Below are 10,382 nucleotides of genomic sequence, written 5' to 3' on the forward strand. Positions count from 1 at the left end.
CGTTTCTGTCGTCGCCATTAAACCTGCAACACAAAAAATTCTAAAGTTAAACCAAAGCTTGCGAACCATCCGGCTTTATGGTTACGGAAAACCAAAATTGCAGAAATCTTCATGTTATAAATCTAAAGCTCCCGTTTTTTTATTCAATAATTCCAGTGGTGTGGTTTTCAATTGTACACTTAAATCAAGTGTTGCTGATTTGAGATTGATTAATCAATCAATTTGAGTTAAATGTTGTTATCATACTAGAGATGGAATGGAATTGGAGACTTATAAAAGAGAACTTGGTATGCATATAGGCAACACCGGTGAAATGCATACCAACTGGTTGAGAAAAATCCTCAACCAATACGAGCTTTATCTACCAATAGAATTAATTTTCTCATTTCTCTCATGGTCACAACCCAATGACATAAAATTAAAAGTGAGGAATTTCCGAATTTGGATGAATCAATTCTCATGTACAAGGTTTTTTCGTTGTTGGTTTCTCATCACATGATCGTCTTCCACAAGTGCTAGTCGAGGAAGAGAATTTTCAGGTTTGAGAAACGGAATGCACCACCGATCTTATGGCAATGCGGTACTCAACTTTCATCACATCGATCAACGGGATATAACCAATCAGAGCAATTGTTTACTACCGGTAATATCTAGTTTCTGAAACGGGCGGGCTAACCCGTGAACCCGCGGGTTAAACCCGTTACGGGCACGGGTTGAAGAAATGACAACCAGTGAAGAATTTCAACCCGCGGGTTTCAACCAGTATTAACCCGAATTCGTGGAACCCACAACGGGCAAGCCCCGGCCCGCCCGTTTGCCAGCTCTAGCCGCACCAACTCAAATCCACTATGAAGAAAAACGATTACAACGTCGTGTGAATTCCAGCAAACCCTTGGTTACACCGCAACAATTACCCGAGACGATAACCTTGTCTCTTGTTCCTCACCAATATGCTCTCACCACGAAACCCTAGCTTTAGCCCTAAAAGCTATACAAGAAATCTCTCACCGATCTCTTAATCGTTTTCTACACAATACAATTCTACAAGGCCTAATTACCTATTTATATAGCTTACAAACTTGGCCACCAAGAATTATAACCGGTTTAGGAAACCCCTTTCCTAAAATATCATGACTAACTTTAGGAAATAATTAATTAGTCTTAAATTAACTAACATATGGAAGAAACACGGTTCAGGAAATCTTAATTTGTTCCATAAACGGAAATCAGTTTTTTTTTTTCTCCCGCAAGTAATAAAGAGGTCGTTCGTCAAGAAAACAATTATATTAGGAAACATAGGGGATTGGACGTACAGATATATACAAACAGCAATAAGATCTCTACATGCTTTCTTTTTCCTTTTTGTTTGGTTTTTCCTGCTACAGCTCACGAAACCTACTTATCACACTTCAATAATAGTGACAGTGAGCAAAACAAATCTTCCACAAGCTCGTCCCTAAATACTTTTTAAAAAGAGAAAATGATTGCAATATGTTTTTTCTTACATTTCTTTCAACGATCTGGATTTGCTCATGCCTCTGGGTGGTAGGCAACCTTTTAACGGTGATTGTAGAAACATTGAAGATGATGACAATTGCTTCTGCCGCATCGAGATTGAAGACAAGCAACTGAAGGAGCCTCGAAGTCGCCTCTTCTCACTATCCAAACTTTGGTCATTCGGGTCATCTCGAACTGGAGTTACTTTCAGAGCTTCAGGAAGAATGCAGTTGCAGAGTGACCCTGTTAAGAAGAGAATATAATCAAATCAATTCGTGCAAGGACACACTAGGGCTATTAAAATAGATGGGTTTAACACATAATAATGAACTGAAATTGGAATATTCTATTGCTACTGCAGAAAATTTCAAACTATATGCTGTTATGAAGTTATCCATGAACACAGAAATACAGCAGAAGTAACACACTCAAAAGTAACTGACTAGCTTGAGCAGGACCATTACTCAGACAAGTACATTGATATCACAACACCGATCAATGTAATAAGGATCAATCAATACCCAAGCAAAAATGTGATCAACTACAGATTCATAACTCATCAAGTGAAAGGTAGTGTCTAATAAAAAAGATCTCAGATCAAGTACCTATTTTTGCTAGCCGATTCACCCATTTTGGGATTGTGTTCCCTGTGAGCTTAAAACAGATATCCTTGCAGAAATGGTTGCAGTTTTTTACGATCAAATGATATGTGTCACCATTGTAACTTGCAGATTGGCGCTCCATGAACTCCCTAACCTGAATTGGGTCCATGGATGTTGTTCCAACGAAGATTGATTTTCTAAACTTAAAACCTGGGCAACTCCGAGGCTCAACCTCAAATACGCCACTAGTTGCAAAGTCATGAGCTCCAAAAGCATACTCTACGCCATGTACTGTAAATATGGACATAAGTCATCAGCCCATCAGAATACTAGCTTGTTAATTTAAGAAAATATAGAAACAAGGAGAGATTTTCCAGTATTTTAGCACGACATTTTGAGCCACAATGAGCTTTTTTTCCAACATAAAAACGCTACAATTAGCAGAGAATAGAAATCAAAAATAATAGAAGAGCAGATAAATAGAGTGAAAGCATCAGTCACGCACAAAAAGAAACAATATTTTTGTTCCCGGAGAAGGAAAAAACAGAAAAACGTGAGAAGTTTTAACTGATAGAATTAAATTCAGATTCCAAATGCTTTAATACCTTCGACACCAGAGTGAAAGATGCCAAGCCCCGTCCAGTAGAGATAACCATTAATGGGTGTTAAGTCATACACATTGAGGTAGACTGGTGAGTTTCCTGGACCAAAGCTTGCAGAGCGCACTTTAGGGAATAAGCAGAAACGCGTAGATGATTTGCCTCTGTCGTCCATTGTAGATGCAGAATTGCATCTCTTATTTGATCCCATGTAATATTAATTATCTTCAACAGAAAATCAAGAAGACGTCAACACCTAGTTCCAGCCTGATCATAGGGAAACAAACACAAGGTTAAAAAGTGTTTTGTGATGCGGTGCCTAGAGGCGTACACCTTGTCTGTCTCAAACTGTAAAACAAAAGAAATAGCTTTGAAATATGTAAGAACAACTGAAACACTTAACAACCAAATACAATGCCGTAAATCTTGAAGCTAAACTCAGAAACATTATCTCATATAGATTTTTCCATATATCAAGAGAGTCAAGTAAGCAATCAGGTACGCATCCTAGTGTCCTATCATATATGGCCACAAGTTCTTCCCTCCGAGTTTTTTGCCACTAACAACATTACCTCTAAATGAATTCAAAATAATAATCGCCCACGGAGGTTCTTTCTTGTTTGGCGAAATTTTCAACGGAAAAAATGACACCTCCAAATGGCAGAAAGATGCTCATGTGTCAAACATAATTGGCCTGCATAGCCAAGAGACCCTCAATCGACTTTTAAACAGTTGTCTAAAAACAGCAACAAAGAACTAATTGTCAGATGGATGAAGCAAAAAGCTAAAACAAATTGCCTACTGAGCTTTTTTTATATCTCAAGAAAGTCGCAAGAGGTGGTTTTGGGGGGATTCTTTTAGGGGAAAGGACATACAATTTTAAAATGAAGAAAAGTGCTACCCTTGCCTTCTTCACCGATTTTCAAATGCTTGCCAAGGAAAAGGCTACTACGATTTCAGCAAGAACCAACACTTGTAGGTTTGGTTCAGCAATCAGCAGTCAGTTTGCTCCAGATTTTGCAGTGGATTCTTACACAAGTATACATGTCCATAAACTTGTTGTTTTCAATCTTCAGTCAGCAGTCAAAAGAGGATGTCCAGGTTGCTGAAACAAGCTCCCCTTTAAAAGTTCTAAGCAAGACTAAGTTGTTTCGTAACGAAGCACACTAAAGTTGACCACAACCAAGTTCATAAAACTTACCAACCTAATGAACTAATCCTTTCAGGCTTAATAATGTAAAGCTCAAAATAACAACCTCATCATGCACAAGTTGTAGTATTCATGCTCGCTCACTAGCCTATGCTTCTGAACTGAGATCATGATCTATGTGCCAAGTTCGTCAAATAGTTGTACGATTACAATGACTACAAAAAGGAAACACATTTCATGCTTTTGTAAACCTAAATACTCAACTTCATCGGCTCAGTCTCTAATTAACTTGATATTTCCATACAAACAAAAACAATTCCAATTCTATGTCTTCACAAGTGAAATCAAACCAATGGAAGTATATAAAACAACTCTCCCAAATTTCACAAGGGCATTCCAATAAGCATGTCCTCAGAATATAAATAGTGAATCCCTAACTGACATAAAAACAGATCCGGCATATATGAAATGCGGGTAATACCAAAAACTGAAACAACTAAAGAAATTGTCATACCTAATCTAAAAGATCAAACAATGTACAAAAACCCATAAAATACGAATTCCAACATAATAATACACTTACCAGATTAGAGAAAATAGCCATGAAATTCAAAGAGAACCCGAAACAATCCTTGAAGAAGAAGAAGAAGAAGAAGAAGAAGAAGAAGAAGAAGAAAACATCTTCGTTTACACAACTGTAACCCCAAAATATCCTATCATGAGGAAAACCTAGAGAAGTAGAATCAAAAATAGGAGTAGTTTGATTTAACCCTCTATAAATGAGAGAGATAAAGAAAAAATCCGAAAGAAAAATCTGGTAAAAAAGAAAACAGGAGAAAGAGGTGGTGAACTCGTGAACAAGTTTTTTTTTTTTCTCTCTCGAACTTTTCTTTTTATTCTTTTGGTTATTTTAATACCAAGGAAACTCTGCTTTTTGTTGTTTTTAAATATCTTTTGCTTAATCAGAGTCAGGCTTTCTTATGAAGCAACTCTTTTTTCTTTAGTATTATTTTTTAAATTCTATGCCGTAAATACAAATTAATATTTCTAATTAACAGTAAGATCGTGTGAAAGCTCTACCTAACTGAGGTGGCCGCGGGTCTAACCTTCACGAAAATAAAAAGGGAAAATTAGGCTCAGGTCCCATTCATGGATAACCCATAATATGAGACCCTTGATTAAAAAAAATTTAAATCTAGGCCCCGAAATATTAAAAGACCTTGATACCCTTATAAATATTAGTATAACACGCATGCACGATGCGCCTACCATTTCGTTCAAAAGAAAATCCAACACTTCATTCAATAATTTTGTAGTTCAAGTGAAAAATAGCATAAACTAAAGATTCATTCATGTTCTACCATGTTCGTGTCACACACCCAATGGTCTGACATTACTTAAAATAAAAGCAAATTAGTGCAAGCAGTTGATATTGATGTCAATTACTACAGATATGGATCATTTGGTAAAAAGAGTGATACAAACATTCAGACCTTGAACATCAATATGCTTTTCAACGCAGACCAATTAAGAAAAATGGGGTAAACAATAATAATGTTAGACGTAATCGAAAATTAACTCAAAACAAACAGTCCCATATAGGACTATTTGGACAACAAAAACCGACTTGAGTAAAATTACAGAAGGCAAATGAATTGAAGGAGATGCTAATTAAGCAAGTATTACCACTTTCATCACTTCTTCTTAGTAAGAAATAGTGTATGCAAAGCAAAAAATCAACCTGCACACCGAACAATAAGAAATTATAATCTACCTTGCATATTAGTTTATATGAAATTGGTCAGAGGAAAAGGATTTAGTTAAGGCTAATGAAATTAGGTGGTTGGTATAGAGCAAGATTGACTTACCAAGTTCAAATAAACCCACATATAAGCATCCGGCATGTGCATCTGGTGAATTTCGTTATCATAAGATGATCTGATAGCTTTGCATGTCTAGCCAATTTCATTATGTAGTCATCTGCTTCGATCATTTGTGGCTACATTAAAACAAATATCGGTTATGAGTACTACCAGAATGACAGTATGTATTAGGTTGACACCCGAAAAAAGGTGCATGGCAAAGTTAACTATGTCAGTCTATTAAGCGGCATTTAAACTTGTGAAGACCAGCAATTAGAATGTTAGAATCACATTAGCCATTAAAGCCATCCTAAAAGAACACACAAATTACATTTTTATTTGCAATACCTTTTTTGTTTGTTTGGCAATACCTGCAATTAGGTATTGTTGTAGCTAACTCCAAATATGTAGAATCAGTTTACATAAAGTCTGCGTTTTCATTAAGGAAAACACAAAAGGAAGCTCCAAGTTATGGCCCTTTTGGTAGATTCAAAAGGAACTAAGCATTGTGACTGAAATTGTACCTTCCAAGCCACCATAATGACATATACTTGTCTATCCAATAGATTCTTGTCCCTTATGGCGCTCTGTGGAGTCAAACTGATCCATCGAAAGCTGCCTGACCATGCCACCTAGAGGTTCCCCAGATCTCTGTAGCTACAACCACCTGCATATATGTAACAGGAGAAGGAAGTTATGACCATGAGAATGAGTATAAACAAGAACGCCAAGATGAAGAAACAAAGTTCAGCCATGTGCCAAAGCAGAAAGTTCTTTCTGCCTAACTACACCTTCACCATCCAATTATGCTTGAGAATCCCTTCAGTTGTCAATTGATACTCTGGAAGTACCCTATTTTCCAGTTGAAAAACTAGCTCATGTAATTGTGTCCATTTAACATTAACATGCAATTTTAGAGCTAACTTCTGCCCCATCTATATCATCACCATCACAGCTGCGAATTTATTACTTTAGATTAAGCAACAGCTAACATGGTTTCGAATTTCAATCACATTTCAATTTATAACTAACTTTACATTAAAACACTCGAGCAGAAGTACCCAACTACAATAAAAAAAATCCAAATCATGAAGAAGAAGTAGAAACAACTTACAATAGCAGCAGCAATTGAACCCCTCCTATTGGTAGAAATGTTACTCTGAAGTCTGAACATTATTACCACCCATACCTTCTCTGTCTTGAATTTTATACCAAATCTCTCTTTGTTCGCTTTTCTCCACTCTACTTATAACAATTGAATTTTTACTTTCTTTATTAGTTCCATTCAAATCCCTATCTTCAGGATCCTTATCTAGGTTATCTTCAGGGTCATGATCAATGACGATGCATTCAAAGCAAAAAAATTTTTGGTTGCTTTAGCCAGCTGCATTTTCTATAAGAAGACATTAGTACTAACATCATTCGAATCAATAGGAATGCTCAAAGATACCTAGATGACACGGTTGGTGCCATGAGAATCAATAGGAATCCATTCCTATTTGCATGCACACTCGGACATACCTAGATGACACGTTTGGTGTCATGAGAATGCTCAAAGATATTGTTGCTACTTTAAGTATAAAGCTCATTACTTTGGAAACCAAGCCTACTACATTAGTTTAAGTCTTGTCTCTTTTCTTGAAAAATAATGGGTGTTGTGAAAATTAGTTAATAACCAAATTAACAATTGGAATACAAATAAAGCTTTTAACTGTTTGCACTACACACCAAAATACTCAATCATATTCAATGGAATAGTCAGATGCTTAGTAAAAGGCTCATCTAATTAGATGTTAGTTGAGTTAGCCGCCCAAATGAGTAAATACCGCCAAATGAGTAAATACTGAATTGCAAGAAATGTAGGAATTTATGTTTATACAGCCTAATACGGTCTCTCGAATTACTAAGGTGGACAAAATAAAAATGTTACCTGCAATATTGGTTATTAACAGACCTGTAGAGCTCTATGTAATTTCACTTGGTCTACAGCTCTCTAGTCTCTATACAGATTGCACTCTTTTCTGCTATGTATTTCCACAGACAGTTACACTGCGTTAGTCTTGCGAGAGTGTAGCAGTAGTAAAGAGGTTAACCCATTGTTAAGGTGTACCAAAATTTCAGAAATTTTCATTTCTAATCCTTGCGTATATATAAATTGACCTAATTTATGAGGGATTTTTGTCAATCAAACAAATCAAACATAAAAATCATGAGGCCTCGATAAGTTTTCAGGGCTCCAACATCAAAGGAGAAACATAAAATGAAATTAACTTTTTCTACAGTGAATTTTTCTACAGTGAATGAAATAGTAATCCCAATCTTACGAAACAAACAAAACATGATTTAAGCAAACAAAATCATACTTTGAAATTTGGTTTAGAGATGATTTTAAATGTGATAATGGAGATGGTAGATGGGAACAGATGTCATACCTTTGCTTCATTGGAGAATGTTTAATCCTATTAGTTTAGGTTTGATGGAGATTGAAATTGGGGGACGGTTGGATTTGGGGAATTGGATGGGGTTTGTTATGGGTCTGGGTGGAGTGAATAAATCAAACAAAGTTATGATGATAATCTTTTGAATTGAAATTGAAAAAAATCCTAAATGAGGCTGTCTCGATCGATGTATTTGATTCTCAAAGGGAGAAGAGAACATGAGGAAAAGAATCGAAAAGAATTAAAATCTGTGATCATCGCCCTTATCTGCGGTTTCTCCTCGGACCCTTTTTTTTTTCTCCTCCAAACCCTAGTCGAAGAAGGAAAAGAGAGGAATTTCTGCTTGAGGTTTACTATATATATTTTTTACTTTTAGGTCCCTAGAAATGTAAGTATTTTAATATTAATCCTCATAATTTTACACATATTGTATCGACATCCTTATCATATGGACGGCTCCAGCAAATTCCGTGTTTTTAATTCATCAGATCCAACGTTCCATATTAAAAGTACACACGGAAATTTGAGGTCGTGCCAAAAAAGCCTCTTTTCTTTATATTAGTAAGATTGTCATAATTAAATAAAATTAAATCTGAGCTCAAAATTTTTAAATCTAGGCCCGATATTATTAAAGTACAGTGCGAATGTATAAGCAGAAGTTACACATGCATATGACATGTGTATCAAGAAGTTACACATCCTTATGACATGTGTAATGCAAAGTTACACTTGTATATATATGCAAAAATAGACATCAAAAAGAAAGCATAAAAAAATGTATTACTTTAATATTCATTTACAACAATTTTTTAGCATGTGTAACTAGAATTTACACGCACATCTGTCTAGTGTAATCGAGAGTTACATATACGTCTATCTAGTGTAATTGAGAGTTACACATGCATCTGACTTGTGTATTCAGCGTCAACTCCAGTTCTAGCGAGACCAATACCACAAATAAGCAACCATCATTGCAGTTCCTGTCTCCGTAGAACACAATAATAGTTTCAGTGTATATAGAACATATTTCTCAGATTCTATAGAACTTTACATATAATATGTCATGAAAAATGAATCAACTTTCTGTGAATAAAATTACCCCAAATAAGAATAACACTATTAGCATGTGCATTTAGCATCTGTAACTGGAAGTTACACATGCATATAGCATGTGTAACTAGGAATTACACATACATATGACTTATGTAATCAGCAAATACTGAGCCTAATTGTGCACCTCTAGCAAAAAAATTCATCAAAGCATCAAAACTAACAAGGTTAGAAATCCGAACTTGCATACATCAAAACTTCATAAACTAGTAGTTACACATCTAACTAACTAGTAATTCAATTAGAACGTGTATCTATAACTTACATATCTAATTAGCATGTGTAACTAGTAGCTACACATCCAATAATTTTGAGTGACATGAACATATATGTCACGTGCAATCCAGCTGAACCTTGGCGCCTAAAAAAAACCACCACAGTAAATATCTCTTGGAACTGAAATGATACTAGTTATGCTACTTTCAAAATTCATGCTAAGCATTTTTTCTATTGTTTTCCCAGTGAATTTTTGGGCTCCGTCGGGACTTATCACAGGAAAAAGTGACAACACAAGACTATTAGGAGTGTAACAGCGAGTTACACATGTATTTGACTTGTGTAAATAAGATTTACACATGTATATAACATGTGTAACTAGGAGTTACACGTCCGCATGACTTGTGTAATCGGAAGTTACACATGTATATGACTTGTGTACTTGGAAGTTACACATGCATATTGCTTCCGTACTAAGAAGGTAAATAGATGTTGCATGGAAGATCTTACGTAAGATGTGAATACTATCCGAAAATAAAAGTAAATGCTACCGTATTAAACATACTCACCAGTATTCTGATGCAATACCTTGACCTGCAATTTCAGATCATAACAAAACACCACTACTAACTCCAAAAACAAATTATCCTCCAAATCTGATCCAGTACCACCACCACCACCACCACCACCACTGCCTCCTCCAAAACCTGCATCTTCACCATCAACACCACCACAAGTGTTGATTTTCCTGTAAAAGAAACATAAAAATATTAGCCAAACTAATTACTGTATACACAAACTAATCTAGATGCACAAGCAATACTGGCATCCACCAAAAGTCATAAAACAAGCATGTATAATCAGCTAACTAAACAAGCATGTATAATCAGCTAGTACACATAAAAATG

At 35.7% G+C, this 10,382-nt stretch overlaps 1 protein-coding gene across 4 annotated transcripts; it reads right to left on the reverse strand.

Moving 5' to 3' along the window:
- Positions 1-1,265: 1,265 nt before the first annotated feature.
- LOC113330525 (deSI-like protein At4g17486) lies at positions 1,266-8,456 on the reverse strand. 4 transcript variants are annotated; one of them, XM_026577328.1, is made up of 8 exons: positions 8,143-8,456; positions 6,825-7,731; positions 6,235-6,377; positions 5,717-5,847; positions 5,535-5,589; positions 2,705-2,965; positions 2,103-2,390; positions 1,266-1,740 (listed from the first exon to the last, which is right to left on the reverse strand). In XM_026577328.1, the coding sequence occupies exons 6-8, from the start codon at positions 2,907-2,909 to the stop codon at positions 1,502-1,504; spliced, it is 732 nt and encodes a 243-aa protein (XP_026433113.1). In that variant the 5' UTR covers positions 2,910-2,965; positions 5,535-5,589; positions 5,717-5,847; positions 6,235-6,377; positions 6,825-7,731; positions 8,143-8,456; the 3' UTR covers positions 1,266-1,501. The 4 variants fall into 4 exon arrangements, with proteins under 4 accessions (XP_026433113.1, XP_026433112.1, XP_026433111.1 ...); XM_026577327.1 differs by lacking the exons at positions 5,535-5,589; positions 5,717-5,847; positions 6,235-6,377; positions 6,825-7,731; positions 8,143-8,456 and adding exons at positions 3,271-3,392; positions 4,432-4,738; XM_026577326.1 differs by lacking the exons at positions 5,535-5,589; positions 5,717-5,847; positions 6,235-6,377; positions 6,825-7,731; positions 8,143-8,456 and adding exons at positions 3,271-3,434; positions 4,432-4,738.
- Positions 8,457-10,382: the final 1,926 nt, after the last annotated feature.

Source organism: Papaver somniferum, unplaced genomic scaffold (assembly GCF_003573695.1).
Source record: "Papaver somniferum cultivar HN1 unplaced genomic scaffold, ASM357369v1 unplaced-scaffold_118, whole genome shotgun sequence".
Lineage (NCBI taxonomy): Eukaryota > Viridiplantae > Streptophyta > Magnoliopsida > Ranunculales > Papaveraceae > Papaver > Papaver somniferum.

What these genes read in the sequence shown, in the direction of transcription:
- LOC113330525 (XM_026577328.1), bottom strand. Translation starts at nt 2,909, where the DNA reads ATGGGATCAAATAAGAGATGCAATTCTGCATCTACAATGGACGACAGA. An exon ending in CTTTCACTCTGGTGTCGAAG is followed by an intron (nt 2,391 to 2,704) that starts GTATTAAAGCAT and finishes CCATATTTACAG; the next exon opens with TACATGGCGTAGAGTATGCT. An exon ending in GAATCGGCTAGCAAAAATAG is followed by an intron (nt 1,741 to 2,102) that starts GTACTTGATCTG and finishes TCTTCTTAACAG; the next exon opens with GGTCACTCTGCAACTGCATT.